The sequence below is a fragment of the Argopecten irradians genome, chromosome 2 (genome assembly GCF_041381155.1).
Source record: "Argopecten irradians isolate NY chromosome 2, Ai_NY, whole genome shotgun sequence".
NCBI classification, from domain to species: domain Eukaryota; kingdom Metazoa; phylum Mollusca; class Bivalvia; order Pectinida; family Pectinidae; genus Argopecten; species Argopecten irradians.
In genome coordinates, this window is record NC_091135.1 from 15,946,570 (window position 1) to 15,970,816 (window position 24,247).

At 36.5% G+C, this 24,247-nt stretch overlaps 1 protein-coding gene across 1 annotated transcript in view; it reads left to right on the plus strand.

Moving 5' to 3' along the window:
- Nucleotides 1–23,961, plus strand: part of LOC138314600 (uncharacterized) — a 44,117-nt gene extending 20,156 nt beyond the window's left edge. The window contains exons 2-3 of the mRNA XM_069255012.1: nucleotides 21,651–21,719; nucleotides 21,968–23,961. Of these exons, the coding sequence (XP_069111113.1) occupies nucleotides 21,651–21,719; nucleotides 21,968–22,231 (333 nt within the window). The 3' untranslated portion in view covers nucleotides 22,232–23,961. The remainder of the gene's footprint in view (nucleotides 1–21,650; nucleotides 21,720–21,967) is intronic.
- Nucleotides 23,962–24,247: the final 286 nt, after the last annotated feature.

Below are 24,247 nucleotides of genomic sequence, written 5' to 3' on the forward strand. Positions count from 1 at the left end.
TTCTGAACATCATGTTTAGTAAACTTACTTAGAGAATTTGGATTTCTGAACATCATATTTAGAAAACTAACTTTGAGAATATGGATTTCTGAACATCATGTTCAGTAAACTTACTTTGAGAATCTGGATTCCTGAAAATTATATTTAGTAAACTTACTTTGAGAATTTGGATTTCTGAACATCATGTTTAGTAAACGTTCATTGAGAATTTGGATCCCTGAATACATAATCAACCTTCGATGTACATTTTCTATTAGTGTAATTTCATATCTGAAAATATTTAATATTTCCTATCTTGATTTGTACTTGCAGTATCCGGTTTTTTAATGATAGTCTATGCCACTGGTACACATGTACACATTAAAAAAATATTGGAGAGAATGTAATCAGATTTGATGAAATGACATCTTATGCTTTTAGGGTGGGGACAGTGTATTTCATCATTAGAAACTAGGTACTTCTGTGTCTTTCCGTCCTCGATTTATCATCTTATCGTTGATTTGAGAAAGAAGCACTCAGCAACCTCTTCTCGATAACACAATTACAGCCCTAACATACACACCTTATAGAACGGTACCCCATCCCGATATCCAACACTCAAGTGTTGCCAACAAAATTAACAGACGATATTCATCTTTCAAAACCTATCATTTACAAGTTCATCAATTCGATTATGCGTGGAACCTGTCAGATAACTTACAGAAACATAATTCATATCGGCTTTCATCAGTCAAAGGCTTGTCAGACAGTACATGTCGCCCTGGGGAGGAGCACTTCCTGGAGGTACGTTTGCAATTAAGAGGAAGGTTTCCGTACCGGTCCGGATGTCGAGGAGGTGTACGTGTAGGCTATTTACGTACACCGAACACCTCTCCCGAAAATATGTACTTTTTACACCACATAATTAGGAAAATGACTAAATTAAGGTGGAAATGAATCACCGATTGTGTGATAATCTCACCCCTCCAAAGAATGGCGTTCGTACCTCCCGAACTGTTACAGTTGTAACTAAGGAACCATATATTTGTGTCGGTCGTAATTATATTCTTAACTTAGTGTTATCTACTGGAAGCTAATTTCTCAGTCCGCACAAATTATATAATCAGTTTAAATTAACAGCTTGGCACGTTTTGTTGTGGTGTGAACATGGTGTTAAAAGAACGAACTACCATAGTACATGGAACATGCTAGAGGTACCTAGTTTATTGCTGACTGCAGTAAGTACTTGATGCAACTGGAAGGTTTCAGATAAACGAAAGGTTCTAGTCGTAGATGCAGTTTAATGAATGCATCATCAGAAAGCATTCCATGATAGCTAGCTCTTGTATAAATAAAATCTATGATATTTAGTAATTGAGCACGATATTTAATTATCGCTATGGTTTGCGATAATGCAAGGTATTTCAGGATAATTTTATCGCTAGAGGAAAATTAAGAATTTTTTTTTCAAATTTATATGCATATGACGACTTCGTATCATTATGAATGATAGCATATACATTTTCATCAAGACAAAATAATATACAATCATCTTCAACGTCAATAGTGTGTTTGCAGATTTGTAATGCGACTCGTGTCTCGTAGATTTCACCTTTTATATATTATTATTGTATAGACAAACTTGAACCAATGCGATAAGAAAAATGTGTGTTTAAACATTCGATGTAGATGCGTGTTGCAATACATCAGTTTATGTCCAAACACTTTGTTCCGAGTAAAGCACTCCGACCAACGAACACGTGTTTAGAACGGAGCGTCCTCCAAGTGTGCGCCTGATGTCGTAGTGACACGGAATGAGGTCTTAAACCAAGTCATGTGACCTCCAAATATTATGTTATCTCTCATGCTACACAGCACTCCTGTTAGAAAATTTGATAAATAAATGATATTCTATTGATTGGGGACGTCTCTAAGCGTGTCCGGGCGACCCAGTTGGACAAAACGGTTCCTAAAAGGACACACGCCACGCGCAATATAGGTGTGTGCGGGGAAAAAGGATGTGTGCGAGTGTAGAACAGCACCTATTTGCCAGTATTTACCGACATTCCCGTTACAGGGTGATATGGCTTTTACACAGCTTTCCCAAAATTTGTCCGCTTGCTAGTATACTGTCTGGTTAATAAAACCGATTGGCTAAATTGGTTGTCCTGTGATCATAAGTTTATCTAAGTTTAAGAAAGGCGTTTGCTAGCCGTCGCATGTGATTGTGGCGAATGTTGTTGGCAAAATCATAGACACCCATTACGTTTTTTTCATCTATCATACCTGAGGCGTCATACTAACACACTTGAGGCGTTACACAATGTGCTTACATCATAAAACATAACACATCATTAAACCTGACAATGTCATATAATAAGCACACTTACTTAATGGAATACAGAAAAAAATGCATCGGCGCCATTGGCCGTGCCATGTATCATAAATACCGTACCTCTCTGATGATTGCTTTCATTACTATCATTGATGTATTGCTTGTTCTTTGATGAAGCTATTTAACTGATTCAACAAAGCAAATTAGTATACACAAGTTGACATTACCCGTATATAGTTACATGTATCTTTCATGAACATTTTTTTTCTTTACATTTCTACAGCCACTGAAAGTGATCTTGAATTGAAATGGCGCGCCATAAGAAATTAAGGTTCACCATCGGTTTTATCTGTTTAACTGTGTTCTTTCATGTCATGTAACCATTCCAGATAGAAGGCAATTCTTACACATATCAAGTTGTTTGTTTCACTTTCTTTCATGAGTTGTCATTTTCCGGTCGTGAAGTCGAGACACACAGAGTTGTTGTCGCCTTGTGATCTCCGAAAACGTCAGGTTCTCTTACATGGCTATTATGTTAATTTGATAACACTTACCCGTTGTTAGGGTCAATTCTATAACACTAAACCGTTGTTAGGGACATTTCGGTACACTACCGTTGTTAGGGACTAACGTAAGGTCATTTCGATAACACTTACCCGTTGTTTGTCAATTCTATAACAAACGTTGGGATCATTTCGATAACACTTACCCGTTGTTATGGTCAATTCTATAACACTAACCCGTTGTTAGGGACATTTCGGTAACACTAACCCGTTGTTAGGGACAATTCGATAACACTAACCAGTTGTTTGGGTCATTCCGATAACACTTACCCGTTGTTATGGTCAATTCTATAACACTAACCAGTTGTTAGGGTCATTTCGATAACACTTACCCGTTTTCGTTGTTAGTGTCAACTTGATAACGCATAGGCTGATTCAATTCTCCTAACCCGTTGTTAGGCTCAACTCGATAACGCCAATCAGCTCTTTGACTTATTCAATAATACTTAGCAGGTCTAATGCTCACTCGATAACTTCAACCTGTTGTTAAAAATTCCGAAGCTAAAATAATGTTTATTACATACTGAAACTGAATATAAATATACTTTTTTTGTTCTCAATTGTGGGCCAATATTTTTTTGAAAAGACAGAAATACCTAATTTCTACTTCATTAAAAAACATTTAATGCTTGTTTGACCAGTGTGAGGAGGAAACCCTGTTATTAACAACATGGTTGGGTCTAAGCTTTCCTAGTGTATTATCTATTCGTAGAAACTCATGAATATTAAGATATTTAGCTAAAGATTCAATTATCCTAACCCGTAGTTAGGCTCAACTCGATAACGCCAATCAGCTCTTTGACTCATTCAATAATACTTACCAGGTCTAAGGCTCACTCGATAACTTCAACCTGGTGTTAAAAATTCCGAAGCTAAAAGAATATATATTACATACTGAAACTGAATATAAATATACTTTTTCTGTTCTCAATTGTGGGCCAGTAACTTATCAGCTATAAGGACTAATTACATTTATGATGGTGGCAAAATTAGGCGAGGTATCCTTCGTGAGAAAAAACAACACGTGACCTAAACATCTAGACTGTGGTTGAGGGATGCACAAGTACGGGGCAGAAACAAGTGTTTTTTATTTGTGTATACTTAATTTGATATTTCGGCTGATTTATTTAGCTGCCTTTCTAAATTGACGTATCCCTTCAGGTTCAGTAAATATATGGTCATTGATTCTAGATAAATTGCACGATACCCCGAGCACGTGCTCATGCACAGGCAGTAGACACGTGACAGTACTACATACACATACAGTTAATGATGGCAGTAAGGAATACTGAAAATGACGCCATTTTCTGACACAAAAATCCATATACTACATCGAGCAACAAACGGTTATACGTGGTACTGTTGTTGTGGATACAAACCAAATCTGACCTTGCAGTTCCTCTTGTTGTCTCGGACAAACCTTATAGTTTGTTACCGTGATGAGCTTATTGTTTTTGAAATATACTCATATAAAAAACAACATATTTTAGTTTCTCTAAATATCTTTAAAAAAAAGTTGATATATACATGCATGTATGTGTCGTTGCATTTTCCCTCTATTTTATTACATGAACTGCACGTCATCTGTACCCTTCAGTTTCTCGAACGGTCGTCGCGTAAAAATATCTGCCCCCTCCAATTCAAATTGCAAAAAATAAGCATACACACATAAGGATAGAAATGGAAAAGGAATAAAATAGTGTTTTCGCATATTAGAATAGATTCTTTTATTCATACACATCACAAACACTGTATTTATGGACCTACATATGTATTCTATCATATTAACACTAAAAACCTTCCAAGTAATATATACATATAAATATATAAATTTTCAAAACAAAAAAAGAATGAAAAAAAACCCATAAAAAAACTATTAATACACTTTGGACCTTAGGGAATAGTTCAGCTGTTCCCGAAAAGACTAAGTAAAATGAGTATAACGTACTAATTTAGAGACAGGGAGTTGCCCATTCTGCTGGGGCGTTCTGGGGTGACAATGTCCTTTGGCACCAAGAAGCATCGTCGACTCCCTGTCTGTTGCAAGATATTGTACACATTCGGCGGGAGCGTCCTGTGGTGCAAGTAAGAAACATCTGTTTTGTTGGGACGCATAAATAACCTCGATTTTCCCAATAACTATTCCATTTTCCACCATACTCATAGTTCCTCCGGTGATTTCTGGATGACAGAGCGACCTCCTTTGTGATATATCGCATGCCTGAGTTTGATTTTCTGTGTCTGTAGCTATGAGAACATTTTAGCCCCCATTATGGGAGCCCATTAAGTTTAGTTTCTTAGCCACACTTAAGGGAGGAGGGAGTATCAGGGGAATCGGTAGTTATACATGGAAGTCCTTCATTACAGAGGAAAAGCAATAATTCTAAGTAAAACGTCCAATTAATCTACGCCGTCTTAAGGCTACTTGTGGTTGGACAAACAACAACATGTCGTACGCGACGTTAATGGGCTTTCTTTGGTGTGCGTACAGTGCACACTTAGGAAACTAGGGTTGGTAATATGAAGGATTATTGTACATATTCGCCAGGCATAGCTTGAGTTGGTTGGATCCAAATAAAGCCATCGGTGATTCTTTAAAAATCAAATCCAGGATTCACGCTTAAAAAAGTCTTTCAAAATTAATGTCGATATTCGAAAATGTCAATGCAAAGCTTCAATATTGGTAATGATTACAAATAGCCGAAATGTGTATTGTGGTGTGTTCATATGCCGATAATGAGCATGCGTCTGCGAAACATGTTATATAACATTTCCCACAGTTCCTCACAACACGCATGTCTGCCATTCATGGATCTACATGATGCGTTCATGTGTCATGTACAATCGTTCTCCCTCCCAAAATTAATATCAAAATATAAATATTAATATGCTGTATAGCGTACAGAATAAACTATATTTCATCCATTCATCATGAAATCGTTTAAGTTGTAGAAAATAAATATTAGAGTAATAATGAGCTGCATTATCTTGTGTAAGTAATACACTCCTCTGATTGGAAACTAACGTTATGCCTACCATAAGGCGATAATTAACATTTTGATAAAGATGTTATATAAATACATATTTCTACCTAAATATGCAATATTTGTAGACGATACCAATGTTTATATGAAGTAAAACAACAAAACCAAAAAAAAAAAAAAAAAAAAAAGGAGAAACATGACTTTAGAAATAACCCGTTTGTTATATGCTATATAGCCAATATATCATATTCCAGAAAATCCTTTGTAATGCATAGACAAACTAAATATACTAGGTCAACTGCGGCTTATCTTTGTTGAAGTCAGGACATTTCTTGGGTCTAATGGAGAAAAAGGTTTTGTTCATGTCTGCCGAGTAGATCTGCCGATATGACGTCACATCCGGTCCGACACCATAGTAACAACAGCGAATCGTAGATTATTTGAGCGATTTCATATCAGTACGCTGATAAGACCAGAGACGAAAGCTCCGTCTTATAGAAATGACTAGTCCATGTTTTGTTTACCGTCTACAAAACACTTCATCATCATAAATATGTCTGACGAGATCCCACGAGACTCGATATGGATAAACATGGACCAATCAATGTCAATAAAAATAGCTAGTCGATAAACTCAACAAATTCTAACTGACAAGATTTTGCTATAATATGATTATAAGAAGCCTACGCTTTCTGGATCTAAGTTTTTATCTCTCGAAGTAGCAATACACTTTTCTACTTTATTGTGAAATTAAAATAATGAGTAAAACTACGTAGACTACAAATTTTTCAGACGTGAGTCATTGCGTTTATTGAACTACTTCCACGTTTTTATCTTTGATATTGATATACATGTATCACGTTTAATATACCAAAGTTTATTTAATAAGCTATCTTAACTTAAGAAGTTGACTTAGTAGGGATCTTCATATGAGTACCTAAAACGCACTGATCTGTACCAGGGGAATGTTTATATAGTTAAAAACGCCAGAATGATATTACTCAACATAACGAAGCCTGATACGACCCCCTTGGTACGAAGACAATATCGCTTTAATGGGTTTCCGTGATAATAGCTATCCTACTCGCGTCTTTAAATGGTCGGGTATTCCAACAGATAAATACCTACACGTGTCAGGAACGCTAGCAGTACACAGCGCCACCTAGCGGGTACATTCTCATCTATCAGGAAACACATCCTTTACCGCCAATAAAACTGCCGCTAGAGAGCACTGGATGAATTATTGTTAGATGCACTTCAGAACAAAGCTCTAAAAGATTTAATTAAAAAGCGTCTACAATATCGTGGGTCGTTATTTCTTAACAATTTAAAAAAATATCGCATGCATCGACAGCTTTGCGTGTAGCAGGTAGAAGGAAGCTGGTACATGTATATACTATAAAGCTTTAAACTTACACATCAGGAACGATCTCGTTGTGGACTCCTTGTGAGCTCATTGTGATCTCAAATAATTTGTTATTTCATTTCCTAACGATAAGGGTGACAAATTTAGGACAAGTTCTTGTCACTTCCATTTTAATAATTAACCTTTATGGTGTTTTTATTTAATAATGTAATTCCTTACCATGTTAATGTTTAGATGGAGTATAACGTTCTTTGTATCAATATGTTTGTCTTCAATCCTTAAATAGAGTTTACAATGATATTTAGTAGTCTATTTATAGTTATATGCTATGCTAGATTTACAACGATGACATTTAGGATATCGTAAAAAGTTTCAAAGCAGCAGAAGTAAAAATAAATTATCCGCCTACATCACTGTTTTCAATTTTCGCCATAATGTGCCACTTTACCTCAAACATAAAATGTTATATTCAAATGTCTGTTCATAGAAAACATATAGTAGCACGCGTACGATTCTTGATGAAGCAAAGATAGAATTCGCAATTGTCGAAGTGAATAAATGATTCAAAACGGAAATATCAGTCTTTACAGTTTTTTCCTTTTGATTTTTTCGGATGACGTCCAATGAATGCCATTTCACGAGCTTGAAACATAAGACAATGTGACAGTCGTGTCAATTTTTTTTTATTTATCCCTCGCTTCACCCAATTTTCAATTTTGCAGTTGCATGAAGAAGATTGTAAAAATGTTCGAATTCCCCTCCAATACATTCTGTTAGCGTTTGATCATGGTTCGTTACAACGCTAACATTTTGTTCAGAGATAGATTTTTCAGTTGCACACGTTGAAATACGATTTCAATATAAGGTTCTTTTCAGATTTACAGTGAACTATATTCTGCACCTACGTAAATAACACGGGTTAAAGCGTGAGACGACGTCTTTCGGAAATGTTTATAGTTTCAATAAGGCCACCCGAAGTTAGATTTGTGACACTCTGTCAAGGTTTATATTATCACATGACACCAACAAATCTTATAAAAAATGTTAATAAGATAATGCGTATGGATGACAAAGTAGTCATGAACAAACTCAAGGAAAAACGAAAAAGAAAAAAAATTCGAATGGGCTAAGATAAGCGGTTACCATATATTGCCGCGGAGAGCAGCGATCGACACAAAATTATTTGCAATTATATTGTACATTTGTGTTCTTTCTCTACTTTATAGTGATTTGGATCATCCACTTTTTAAAATGGAAAAATCATTTGCCACTTGGAGTTTCATATTTGGAAAGGACGTGCTTATAGAAAGTGTTTCTTCTCTGTTCCCATAAAAGACCTCGTCCTGTTTCTGGGTATGTCCACTAAACCGGCCGTAATATTAATCTGGGTGTCATACCATAACTGTCTAGTAAGACCTGTACATTGTGATGTTTTACTGATCATCCTCAAGTAAATTAATACACAGGTTATCTTAGATTTACAGGTAACGGGTCAGTGATGATAGTGTGATGCACATTATATGGACATAACTGCTTTACAAGTCTCGGCGATGGTGATAGAGGCGGGAGGTTGTTGTCGGGAGGTGTTGTCTAGTTAGGAAAAACTGTTGTGGTGGAAGAAGATTGCCGAAGGGAGGGTGACGACTTATAAGAATAACGGTGACGGTTATTAGTTGATCGGCGGGAGTGTGTTGGATAGTTAGATCTAACCAATCAACTGTAAGGACAGGTGCCAGGTGGTTACGCCAAGATGTGCGGACCTTCTCACTCTGCATATTGGCTTATCAATATTTCATTGCTCATCAATATAGCCTTACAGCGTTGTTGGGTGATTCCTTACCACAGATCCTTGTCCAACAGTCGAATGTTACAGCAATACAATCGTACTACTCGGGCGTTCAAAGAACATTTTAAACATTATTTAGATTAAAATAATCTGACCACTGTTAAATATTTCGATAATGAGTTGATAATTAATGTTGCATATTGGAAACATATTTAAGCGATGATATTATTTTTTCATGCTATATCAAAAGGGTGAAATATAAATGCACTTAACGAAATTTTGACTGTTATTTTGTTAGAGAGGCACGTAGTCAACGTCATGCTAGATATTCTTAAAGGAAAACTATGTTTAATTTGCACAGAAATATGAATATGTACAATATGATATGTGTAAGATATACATGTACTAGGTATTGTTCAGGATCTGGAATATTTAGTGCAAATGCACCTAGGAATTTGGTATGGTCAAGGATAATGTAGCTGGTCATTGCCAAAGAACAGTCACTTTCCTATCTTCCACCAAGGTGATATGTTTATCTTAGTGTCGTATGGATGAATCATGTTTGCTTCGATTCGCCTGTGTAACTAGTAAAAAGTAAACGCAAGAACCTTTATAATCAAATGAGTTGCCATTCACTTTTATTGTTAGAGATACAAGCTTTATTAGAGCTATCAAATTATACAGGAATGACATTTCTAGTTCTAGTCAAAATAATTGAAGCACTTCTCTGGATGAGATCCAGTTCTAAACATTTCTAGAAAGAAAAAAACAACAACAAAAAACGCGGAGCTCTGGCTTGACTCATAAAGCCATGATATATAGTATAACGTCCCAGCGTCCCAAGAGGTCACTATGGACCGTATACAATAGCTGGATCGGCTCGCTCCGGCCCGCATGTGTTACTTAACCCCGCTCTGCCTTTTTACATAGCCCCTCGCTTACTCAGCAAGCAGGCGGCGATCAGGGCAACGGGGCAGACGTTTGGAACTCGCCGCGATTATTAAACGTGAAGGTGAGGGCCCGAGGGAACAGCTTCCGTCAAAATATAAAACAGCTACACTCCCGGTAAAGGAAGTATCGCTATAGCGTTCACGGCCATTAAGATATGCAACCATTTGCGTTGCGTGTTATAGAGAGATTACTTTCAGTCATATGAATGGAAGGTTTGAATGCGCATATTTCATATGCGTTATCTATTTTGTACCGTGCTATTAAATAAACGCCTCGTCGTAGGCTTGTGTTCATCAGTGGGGGACCAGCGTGCTCGGAACGATCTCACCTCATCAGATTGTACTATCTTAAGAGATACCACAATACCGCAGACACAACCCTTATCTATTGAGGGAGAGAACTTTGTCACTCTCCTGGGATGTTCCACACCGCCTAACCCCGATTTTTTTACCTGCGTAAAATAGAAAAAAAAAAGTTTATTATTCTCTGTGTAACAATATCAAAGGACAGTTTGTCATTCTGGACCCGTTATGACGGATGTATGTAGAAATACAATTGTCTAAAGAGATTCCGTTTGCTCTGAACAAAACCAGTACTAAGACAAAACAAATAGTATAATCATCATATTCACCCGCTAGGTATATGTCATTCCCTAGACCAGCGGGAACACCATGCACATTGTACGAGTTTAAGCTGTCGACAGAACGTTCAAATCGTTTTCTACAGGAGGATCCAACATTTTTGCATCACAACCAACATGTCCAGATGCCAAGAACCATCAAAGTCCATCACCCTTTACACCGGTATCTCTGTGTTAGTCCCCGATGGACTACAGTGGCCCAATGCCGGACAGGTTATCCATCTTGAAAAGCTAAAGGAGAGTACAGCTTGGTTACTGATGTGCACAACATATTGTTACAGATACATTACGTGACAGGGAAATCGAATCCGTACAAACGACGTTAGGTTGTACCCCGCCCATGTATATAGCCAAGAATTACATTATCAACCCTCAATGGACTGTGCCGATAGGCACTTCACAGGCAAACTTTCTCACATCCCGCTCGCCAATCAGCCACTTTATTTGATTTTTGTTAAACGAGTTTTGAAGTGTTTTTTGTTATGTTTCCTGTGTAATGAGAAAGCTGACCTGTTGATGTATCGATGCTAGGTGGGTACTGACGTCGTCTAGCTCCGTACACGACCATAACTAACCACGTTAGCGATACCGATCGCATTATTAACGTTATAAGGATATTAAGTGTAGTGATGAATTATTTACAGCGACCATGAGTATATGACCAAGGAGAAGCAGCACGAGTTATAAGCAGCAAAACGTTAATTTATAACGCCCTGGCTCGAAATCACATGGTCATCTTCATCATGTGCAGAACAGACAAATACGCATGCATGAAAGCAAACTGGATAACCTGCGGGTTCGTTCATGGAATGTAATCAGGGAACAAAGAACAGGACTTATTCCAAGGTTTCATCATTCTGTATTCAAGTGGATTACAGAGCACATGCTGAACATGCAAATGAATGAAAATCTTCAAATTTTACTTTATCGTGATTGTTGGATTTGTTCGCGTCACCAACAGCTATATTTATTGACGTAAAGTCTCCAAAAAAACCGATCAGCACACATAGGCCGACGTCCCCGGAAGGTAATCCGGCATCCGGCTCTCCGGTGCGTTAAATAGGCACGACAACATTGAAATGTTAGAATCTTCAGAAACTGTAACTCTCGGCCCTGGGACTGTACTTAAAACCAGAATTAAGGCAGGGACTTAGAAGACATTCAGCAGTTGAAAGTTTTTTGAGAACAAATGAGGTCCAACAACAGGGTACTGTTATGGTCAGCTAGCTGTGAGGTAGAAACCATAGCAATTGTAATCGTGGTCATCATTTGCAGAACAATGCGGTACAGTATTCGGTATAGTTTGGTTGCTGACAGTTATTCGTACAATTAAGACAACAATTGCATTAAGATTTCTGATTTGTCCATGCTTTAAAAATCGATCAACTAGTCATTGACATTTACAGTTGGACATAGTTTGGCCAGTAAAGTTGTTTCACCTAAACTGGCACATTCAGTAAGACGTTGTCTGGTTTACGGCAGCCAAATGAAATCCTTATCAACCTTACACTTTACTGAGCATTAAGTCTCTGACTTGTTCATGGAAAGCATTTCACTTATCTGTCAATCAGGCTGATACCCATTAAAATCTCCACGACAACAGGCTGTAAAATTTGGAAAGCTTTGACGGGAGATAACTCTAATTATTAATTTATGTTTTGTTTTTTTTCCTTTGTGATGTATTGCCCACATACGTCATGCGCTACAGTGCAGTAGTTTAAACCTTTTCGAAGCGTTAAATATTTCACACATTGATCAGCCACCTTGTGAAGAAGAATGATAAATTGATCAATTTTACGGGGGATAACTCCGATTCTATTCTAGTTTCCCATCATTAGATGTCCCCAAGGAAACGCCAACAGCGTAAAACTGACAACTATTTGAGTTGTTTCACGCGCGATTAATCACCGTTACACTTGGTTGAATCTGGTGTTAAATCACTCGCTGAATAATTTGTGGAGTCTACAAAGGGTTGATATAATAGATTTACACATAGGAATGAACAAGTAAATTAATTATTACTTAATGCGAATTTCAAGGTTTTAAAGCTAAAATGTTAATCCAGAGCATCCATCAACATTTCTTTTAATATGAAAATCTTCAAATCTTTCAAAGAAGAAAAATAAGCAATCCGGCAAAAAAATATTAAAAAGTTATTTAAACACGATCTTTACGGACAAAGTTATGATGGCTGGAGACTTTTTAAAAAACCTGAAGACTGGGTGAAAAGTGACACCTTTGATGTCTCGCTGGATTAGTAGACATTAACATGACGACTATCCCTCTGTCATGTCTCGCCGCTTCATCAGATGGTAGCAGTCAGTATTGATAACAAAGTTACCGGGTTGCACTATGTCCAAACTTAATAACGGTTTATGAGATCCACGGATCACACTCAAGACAGGAATATCTCTGTCGGAAGAAAAGCTTACACAGGCTTCCATGTCTTCCTGGCAAAGAAATATTACCTGGTGATGGCAAATGATTTCCCGTCTTCACGATAGGGGGCGCTACATGTGTCGGATCTATTTCCGATAGAGATCAGCGCGTGTCTGATCCATGCATTTGGTGGCATTATATTTTGCAATATGTTGACAATTGACAAAGGTATGTCGTCTGGCAAATTGATAACAGTGAAAATGGAAGGATTCTGGGATGATATTAGTTAGTATAAAATGAGTCGTTTGATGATAAGGGAAGGTTACATCAAATCAGTACACAATAGGGCCATTGGCACACGATAGGGTTATAATATATTGATATCATATGATTATCATATGGTATTGAGCTTTATCAATGACGATTTCCAATGGGAATTTATCAGTTTAACAGATCGGAGTGTGATCAAAATATTAGGACATACCATAGCTAGGTGATGATAGGGGTTAACACCAGGCTAAATTTCCTTGGCCACAATACATGACGTACCTAAAGTACTTTGGCAGTGTAGATCGATTTAATTTAATTTTTTCTGATACTTTCATTTGTTGAATCTGTTCATTTCAAACATGAACACACGATGTTAAACTTTTTACAATGTATTTTAAATGCAATCACAGATTGCTTGTAAAGATTGTTGTGTGATGTTTTGATGACATCAATGCATTAGTCTTTACAGAAAAGCTTGGCTCGATATCCAAATGGGAACCCTGGTTTTTATTTATTAGGACACTTCTAAATAAAGGACAAGGAAACCAGTTCATTTGGCAGAAACAATTCCACCAACTACATCAGACCTATCGACATGGCTCTTACCAGTCACATCAGAAGGACGACACATGCATGCTCCCTTCTATGGCATCGATTTTCCTTTTGCACGACTTAGTCGATTATTATAGGTAAACATGCTAATGGGTAATAATGACAGGGGCAGATAATAGAAATTCAATATTATCACAAGTGTTTAGTTGAGTGACACGGACATGCATGAGTTTAAAACAGATGGTCTCCTCCTCCAATAGCAGTTTTATTTCTAGGCTATGTTGGTTACCCAAAACCCACCCACGTCATGACGCTAGCTCATCGATAATGATAAAGTCAGCCAGTTTGTACTCGTCATAGATATGTGTACTTCATGAAAATACCCAAGTTTTGCACTCGTCATCGGCATACCTCTACACAAGCTTTGCATCCGTCATGGGTATTTGTGTATATTTGTATAGGTGTTAACAAATTATGTATGTGATCCTCTTGTAATGCCGTCTTTTGTGCTATAGGATTTGTGCGTCCCATTGAATTAGATCAAATAACATTTTAAAGATATCAATTTTAAATACATATCTCTAATCATGCATTTAAAATCCTAAAAATCGAAAATTATGAAACGTAAATATCTCTAGCTGAACAATGCACTGTGAACAAAAGTGCAGTTAGGATTAAATGATGAATTGTTTAAATCATTGTAATCATTAGCGGGATCAATTTTTGCACAAACACTTCATGTATTTGTCATGGAACTTTTCAAGATCGCCATTGATGTGAAATGTATTATTCATGCAAACGTGGACGAACTAAAAAGGCTTCGTTTAACTCGCGCACATGATTAGTTTTTCGCCTCTGCTCATAAATCAAATTCAAGTTAAATTCACTCAATCTGATCATCAGACTCGAAAATGTTCACATCCATCAATTTTACTGTTTTAACAGTACATTGTGTGTAAGGCAGATACTAGTATTCGCATCACGTTCCCTCACAATCTGTAGGCATGCTCCCCACATTCTGGGAAATGGTAAGCGGAGATGAATGTCACAGACAGACTGTTATACAATGACATATCGCCATGTAAAAAGCAGTGACGAAATAACTCTATCTACTAGCTCATGCCGACCATGCGATCAGCCCACTCAACTGATCTCGATGCTGGTGAAATCACAGACCTCTCAGCACAGAGTTTTGTGGATGTATATATATATCAATGCGGAGGAATTATAGAGTACAGAACAACTTCAATAGTCTTTGTCAATATCATTAGTCCAGTTTAGGAAAGGTATATACATTTATCTGTTCTATTACATAAACAATATCGCCTAAGGACATATCGCTTAGGACATTAAGGTTACTTTATGTAGTACTTTTCAATATATCAACTCTATTATATGGTGGTACATTTAGGCTCTATGGAGTGTGTTAAGGTCACGCACGCAATGAGAGTTACGTGATCATGACGGCACACACATCTGATTGGTCCGTACATACGTCAGATAAACCAATGTCAGAAGCAGAATAAATAGAGTTAAGCATATTAATGTTAAGGTGAAAAAGATCAATAACTTAAGAATTGTGAAAACATCCATCAATTCTTACGACGATTAAGTAAGCTTACTGTCTATTGATATTGATGCCTTTTATGTTGTACAAGTATCTCAACCATGTGGTATCTGGAATACCACGTGATATAAATTGGCCAATGGAATGTCATAAATCTGCAAACACATCCTGACACTTTTAAGTAAAATACTTTAAACGCTTTGAAATACTATTGATACTATACATAAACTTAATTTTTATTTTGATGACATCATAACGTTTATCTTGCTAGAAGAGAAAAGTCAAACCAAGGTGAAATTGATTTGGTCTGCAATAAAATTTTGATCTTACAATGAGACGTGATTAATATTTAGAAAATGCCTTATGTTCATGGCGGTAAATGAGCTAATTGGAAGAGAATACTGATCAAAATGCTGACAACATTAACAGATAATGTTATTTCATAAATCAAAGAAAGCCCAAAGCTGTAGTCGGTAGGATCCTACTGACCACATAACAGTCTGTCTGACCGCAGTACTCGACTTACAGTGTATCTGAGAGTCTAGGTTCAGGTGATGGAAAGGCGACACCATTCCTTCTGCTGATCGTGATCTGGATCGACAATGACCATCGGTGACGGAACTGACCCTTGGAACGGTTATGTGGCCAATGTTTTTATAGCCCCACCGCCTGATAATGAATGGAGGGTTATTTCCAGGTCATGGTTGACGATCTATCGATCAGAGTGACGTTTTTCTTGTCTGTCAAGAGCGTTGAGACTTGGATTTGTCTTCATTTGGATTTCTCCTCCACGCCTGACATTTGAATGTTAAGTTATTCCGTTTTGATGCCAATTCTTTTAAGCAAAAACTGTTTCCTCGTGATGGAATTATTACTGGAGATCGAGACTGGAGTCGCCGTCATCATTCGTGCCTTCAAATACACACAGTCGTAAATTTATTTTTAGCTCCTAATAACTTTCTTGTTTGATATATTATTATACGTCTAGGCAGTTAAGCCTAATATTTCACCAAACACATCTTCTATAATCAGAGACAGTTTCACAAGCAACTTGAATGACTCATTGCCGATACTGCACTGGTATTACGTTCGAGAAAAGCTATCGATCAATTAAGCCGAGTACGGCATTTGATTTCATTCTCGCCATTAGGCTCGGTAAAAGTGACACTAAATACAACTCCACAATAACGTTGGTATGTCCAGATAAAGCCGTGCGGACGAAAGGGAGCAGGCTGGAGTTCTGGCCTCTTCATTTCTCCTCTGGAGTTCTGGCCTCTTCATTTTTCCTCCAACACCTATTGCACACAACCATTATTCTGTAAAACATGGACATTTATAACACTGGTTGAAATCTTCGTGAATCATACCAAGTATTTGGATACTGGGTGAAAGTTTCGGCGGGATCTGAAGCAGGCAGGGACTGCTCTTTTCAATCATACAATTAAGAACGATACATACAATGTAGTTAATTGAAAATATGTTGTGTTTCAAACGAGAAGTTGTACAGTTGCATAAGGAACTCCGATGACAGCTAATCCATTAAAAGTAGGTCTTACAATATGTTCCAATAACGGATTTCAGTCCAGACTAGATGTAATCACATTAGTATAAGACATGTGTCGGTTAGTGCAGGGTCCAAATCATTGCTCCCACAGAACTACATATCAAGGACATGTCAGCTGGTCAACTATGAGCCAGCTTCTATCTAAAGACTCATGGTCCCATCCCAACTCCTTGAACTCAATCCTATCGAATTTTCTTTCGACATTACATCACGAAACGGGGATTAGGTTGATATCATTGAAATTACTAAAAAAAGCCATGAATTTGTTTGGCATTTCATTCCATGAATTATACCTGTACATAAGTAAACGAATTGTATTTGTCCGGCATGAACTCACACAGTTTTCTTAGACAAATGTAGTGTCCGTTTTATCACCTTTTAATATCGGACATCATTTAAATACAATGCAGGTTGGTTCATTTTAACAATGTGGCTCTCATTATATCACTATCTTAACAAATTAATGCAATCTCCATACAGTATCCTCACATCCTGTATGGCGAATGTCGTTCGTTGATGAAGAATAGGAGTATTACTTCTCCTAAACTAATATTTTCTTATGTTTAGCTCTAAGGACTATTAGCGCAACCTTTTTCCTTTTCTTTTCTGTAAATTATAATATTTGTTTCTGTAAAAAGTTTTGGATCTGATCTTCTTACACTTACGAAGGACTTCCTTATATTTTATGTAAAGGTTTGCTGCATGGAATAAACAGATCATGGACAATGAAAATTATCAATTAGCAATTGATTAAAAAAATCGTATTGCAGTTTCTTTTGCTATAATATAAAACCTCTTTTTGAATATAAATTTACCACGATATCGCACTAATATTTATCGCAATAAAATCAAAATATGAAAAAGTTACATCTACACTAGCATATACTTTAATATAAAATTAGCAATCAGTTTAGTGTTCGTATTGAGAACACACAATTATAGAAGATGATGTCACAAATGATGAATTTAAGTATTTAGAATATTGCTGAAGAAAACATTTGTGAAGTTAAGATACTAAATGATATTTTCCCAGCCAATAGAACATGCTACTGGAAGTAGCATGCTCATTCGAATTGTGTGATTAACTTTCAAAATTCATTTTCGGCATTATTTCGTACAATGTTATTATAAAAATCGATTGTTATTTGTTCCTTTCGTTTTAAAGATTTGTCATTGATTAATTATGTGTGTGCTTTGTACGAATGCAAAGCGTGTAATTACACACAAATGCTTGGCTATTTGTTGGTTTTGTTTGATTGTTATATTCAATGATCATATTTATTGCGTGCTTCGTTGTTTCTCCAATGACGGCATCATTTGTAATTCACTGGATTAAATTAAATAATGTTTTTCTTTTTTTGGAATAGATGAAATGGTCTTCTGTAATTAAAACTCGTAACGAGTCCCATGCCGACTGATCACACATATCACCATTGCGTTTAATTTCTGCTCCATTTCCTAGCGATAATAAAGCTATTCATTAGCAACGCAAGTGACTTAAATATTTCGTTTGAAACGAATTTAAGAATTGATTTTTACCGTTATACGTAAGCGTACGGGAGTGCCTGGCATAATTCCTGTGGTTAAGCTGCACTTGTCTCGGGGACAACATACACATATTAACGCAAAGGAATTACGCTCGAGAATATCTGACATAAATATAGTCCTACCGCTCACGGACAGTTAAACTTAAATCGATAATTCACTTTCCATTGGAGTATCTACACGTGTTCTAAAGCAGACAATATTTGGACATAAAATTCTACACCATCTCTTTCGATGACATAAATGTTAACCCATCAAATGTTCCTTTCAGCCTATATCATGCTATCTATCAAGTTCCGTCTTCTAGACACATCGTTGTATCTGTTGTGTCCATACCAGATTACATTCAAGAAGTCCGACTCTCGTGACGTCCCTTCAAAATTCTACAATCATGGTGTTTTGGGCACCTTGGACTGTCATCATTGACGCCAGATTAAAAAGGTTTAGTTTTTTCCTTATACATAAATTCTAGATTGCGTTTATGCAGCTATTGGAAAAATCTATTTTTCTCAAAGAACAGCGTCATATCAACTTTATGTTTGCTCTTCATACGATCGTTCAACTCTCGTCATTATTAAAAAAGACTTGCATTTGTCGGTGTTTGGAATAATACAAAACAGCTGTTTCAAAAATTCTGACTGCCAAAGCTTTCTCCTGACATGCATTCTGAACTCATAGTCCTTCTGAAGTGTTTGACCCGTAGGAACTTTCTTCTTTATGAAGGACGATTAAGTAGCACTACGTAGTTTAATTCTTTGAAATCTAAAATGTTATCTACAAGCAATGCGCTCATTATTTGGCCCGGTTGTTCTACATGTGCTTAGATTATTCCGTTAATTCGTGAACGTTTCAATCGCTACGAAACCCCAGATTACATCTTCTTTGCAAGTAGATAACGAATGGAATAACTTTAAGAAATGTTTTAGAAATTTACTTTCATTTTGTATTGATTTAAAAGTTGTCGTTAAACGGTGATTAGTCTTGCAACCGTTCGAACAATTCACCCTGGTTGATAAGTACGAAATGACATCATGTGATGAAGTGCTAGAAGGTTACAAAAAAATCAGTAAATTAGTACTTCAATTCGTTTCAAAGAAGAGGTGAAACACATGAACTGACCCGAGATGTACTCTAAACAACCACACTTATCTTTCTTACTCAGGTATTTTGTATTCAGTGCCCAGACTATTATTAGACCAAACCTTTTAAGTGGAGAGGTCAACAAATTATATTCCCGATCACATTGTCGGACTTTTTCAAATTACCTGTCTTCAGAAGCAAACAGTTCAAAGTACATTGATCTTCTGTTGATCGTTCCGTTAGATGAAAAACAATTTATAAGTAAAAGCAATTTTAGCACGACGTAAAAATAATTGCAATAAAATGATAAATCCTCCATTTCATCGACGCCGGGAACGTTTTTTCCCAGTTATATCGATCGAATGTGCCTATGGAATCCTGGTTGATAATGACAAGTCACACCAATAACGCCCCCTGTCGGTCATCACCGCAGTGCAGGTATAGGAAATACCACGCATTTCTTTTACATTAAAGCCACAGAATTAGTTGAATAAAGAGGCTGAATAATGGAGACCACGGTTGACATCAATAGTCACTTCCTGTTTGTGGAATCGATTTCCGGTCAAAAGCCACCATCGTCAGTACTGACCCTGTTGTGTGACCGCACTGGTCTCATTTTCTGATTGTTTCTCATTATGTAAAGGAAATAAGCAATCAGTTGCTGTCAAGTTAGGAGCAATTAGCCGACCCTTTCTTGACGGCTGCGAACTCTTGATTGCAAAACACGTGTTTGATGCAGCAGCGACAATAAAAGAACGAAGGACAAATACATTCTTTATTTTTGATTGAAGACACTCGAAAAAGTAAAATTCTTATTTGATTTGTTTTCTCGTCAATCTTGAGATTTTTACTGGATTAAAACCATGCGTTTACTCCAGATGTTGTATCTGACGAATTCTGTAACATATGATACTTTCACTCCAGTTCCACTAACATTGGAACCAAATCGTTGTCTACTTCTGTGTCAACGTGGCACTTTATAGAGCAAAATCAATGTGTACTTGGTTGATAGAATGTAAAACCGGACATTCAGTTGTGTGGAAAAACCTTTTCAATGGAAGGCTATATAAACTGAATACAACGTTCATGTTTAAAAGAGGATATAAAGATATGATATAGACAATGTGAAGAAACAGTACTGAGAACTTATTTAGAATTGGGGATTCCTTTGGGTGCCTATGCTTCAAGGAGTAAATGAAGTATTTCTTCTTCTATATAAGTTCATTACGTATCGATTGCCTGTACGATTCACACAAACCCGGACCTCATTGTTATCAAAACTAAATCTCTAACTTCGTTTAGGCAGATAATGACACTTATTTTATCCGTTTTCTCCCCTTTCTTGATTTGTATTCGTTTCACCAACATAAATTGCATGTAATAGGAAAGCTTTTCTAAAGCATCTGTTTGTCGTAGCATTTTCAATAGTCGTGGAATCATGGTGAGAATAGTGATTTTTGGATAAAAAAATCATTGAAGCAATCCGAATATCAGATTGAGAAAATAATCGCTCTATAATTTGCATTCGTTTTAGTTTAGTTTGGGCAGCAATATATCACACCTATTTCAGTCGCACTATATGTAACTAGCCACACAAAGTCAAGTTAGATTCGAACTAGTTGCATGACGTTCTCGGCAACGATGTATCAATTTCAGCTAACTTCAGCTTGTTTGAAAAATGGGACCCACTTACCGATGTTTAATATTTATTTGATTTTTATCAAAAATTTCCGAATCATTCTGTTGAGTTTTTGTAGATTGGAAATTCATCAGATCATATATCTGTTTATTTATGAACTAGTCTCTGAAAAAGAAAAAAATAGACAATTTACATTGTTCTGTTCAGACCGGGAATTTGTCAAAACAAGCGATCTTTGACCTGTTAAGTTATAATAATAACCTTTATTTCATACATACTGAAGATAACAGCATCACGTCATAATGATGTTTAAATAAATAAAGACGTAATATGCAAAATTATAGCTAAAATAATATGTTGCAAACCTGATGGTGAACTTCACTTTCCTGTGGTTTTTCTCTCAGAAAGCGTGTTTTCTAGTTTACAATGAGTTCCTATTGTGTGTTGTAGGACAAATTGTTGGCGAAGATAGATGACCATGATCACAGCAACACAAAGCCACCAAAAGAGGACGAGGAGGTAGGTAGAGCGTGTTTAGTTACTGTTTAGACAAATAAGGATGAAACTATTTCCCTTTCTTTCATTTTTAATGCAAATGCCAGTGTGACTTGTACTTCAGTGATTTGAAGTGCCTTTTTAACCACGAAATTATCATTGCAGACGATTACAAACTAATTGCCAGATTTTGTTGAAATATATATTTGTAGTGACATTAATAGCAAATATCCGAGATAATTATGTGATCCTTTCATCTTTATATATTTCAGTGTGTAATATGTATGGCTGCCAAGGCGACAATGCAGACATATCCATGCGAGCATAAGGTGGTATGCCGGAAGTGCTTCGTCAAGACCATTCAGACAGCGATTGCGCAGCGATCACTTCCTCTCCGATGTGTCATTTGTCGAAGTCAGATTCTTAAGCTTCGTCAAGTTTCATCAAGTAACAAAAAGAAATCGAAATCACAGAAATCGCATTGCCACAAACTATTTTCACGCACGCCAATTCAACTACCCGTGTGTACAAATTAAGTTCAAGCGATATCGGCTTTCCATGGACCAATCAAATAGGTGCTGACACACCTCACGGACGAATCAAATTACATGTAGTATTGAGGAAGTGTAAATATCACATTTTTTTATCGTATATGTAGACGTAGCAGCAATAATATCACAGGAATATACAACTTCCGGTCATTGTGTCATCGTCATCTGGTGTCATTGGGGATTGTACCTTAATTTTTCTAGCTTTAGAAAAAATGAAAGTAACCTTTCTACGACGTTTTCTTGATATTTCTCTCGAACTATTTTATACTGAGACATAGTTAGTTCTTTACAACACCTCCAGGAGGACTTCGTACATGTAGTACGCGTATGAATGCCATGACATATATGTGTGTGAAGTTGCGCATTTGTGGCAAAAGGAAAACAAAATGTGACGTTATTACTTCCATGCTAGTATTTGGTGGAAATATCATCAGAAACGCGTGATTTGCTGATGTAAAAATTAGAAAACCGATTGGTATAAATACTTTTAACTTTTATAACAATTTTTGAACTTTTACTGAACTGCACATACAGCTGATCCTTAATATTTTGCGGCTATGTAGTTTGAAACATTGTTTTGGACATGTGATAGTATGGGCGTGAAAGTGTGACAAGGTACAGTATGAGGGAGTGGGTAATGAAAGGATATATTGGGATGGGAGGGGTGGGTTGGGTATGTTGCTAACTAGCGTCGGGACACGTGCTTCAGTAGTTTGTTTGGAAATCATGATTTGCACGACAATTTGTGTGTTTTTATATGCTTTGATTTGATTCATTTTATTCAGGAAACTTCTGAAATTGCGTGCCTGGTTAATTATCTATTCAAACAATGGTTAAAACTTTTTTCTCGGGATGACAGTTAGTGTTTTATGGACAAACAGTTTTTGGTCAAAATCTACACAAAGATGACATCTTCTATATTTTCGAAATATCAAAATAGAAGGTGGCGGTAATTAGAGTCAATATGGAATATACAGTGTTACATGTACATTGGATACTTTTAGCAGGGAAAACCATTACAATTCTTTATGACACGTGAAGGGGGTTATGTGACGACCATACATATGAGCCTTTAACAATTATAGAATACACGGTTCTTCTGTAATGGTATGGTTTAAACGTCTTGGATAACATCTCAATCGCCGTTTTCTGACTACTACAAATGTGGATAATTTCGCAAGTACATAATCTTGCAATTCGTAAGAGTAAACATTGCGCGCCAGTATTATTTGCGATGAATATAACTTCGGCCTTTTGGTAACAGTTATTCACATTGCACGCGGTGATTTTTTTCCTCAGTGCAAATGCATTCGTGCAAGTGGCAAACATTCAACATCAAGTAAATGTCCGACGTTAACACCACGTTGTATTGAATGACACATCGGTATCCATCTAATAAGAAGTCATCTTTCATCGACTCAGTTTACATGCCACCGGCAACAATTTCTCTTTGATTGCCACTCATTTTTACGTGGTTTGTGATAAGGTCATTCATAACTAGATTGGAGGTTGTTCGCATGTGCACTGTCGTATTTGTTTACATGTAATGATTTATGAATATTATGCAATTTGAAATCAATGTTATCATAGATACTGTTCACTTGTGTTATGTTATTAAGCCAGGGATGTGTTACATAAAATGTGCTACCTAAATGTCCGGAAATCCATATGCTTGCAACTTTTTAAACTGTAAAGAATATTGACTTTATAATTTTCGTATAGCTTTGCTGTGTTTATTTAAGAAAATTTGAAACATTGAGATTTTGCCATTTTTTCATATAGTTATCTGACTTATACTTATCTATTACTTAGGACAAATTGTGTGGTAAACATTCGTTTGCCTCTCGCCTTTGTTATTCTCTGGTTTTTTCTACAGCATTTTCAAAACAGCAATACGTTCAAGTAGTTTCAGATAGAACTACATGTAACACATGTTCGTTTCATAGTATCCACTAAATAACTTATTTAAGTACAATTGTTAGCTTATGTTGAAAAGTTCAT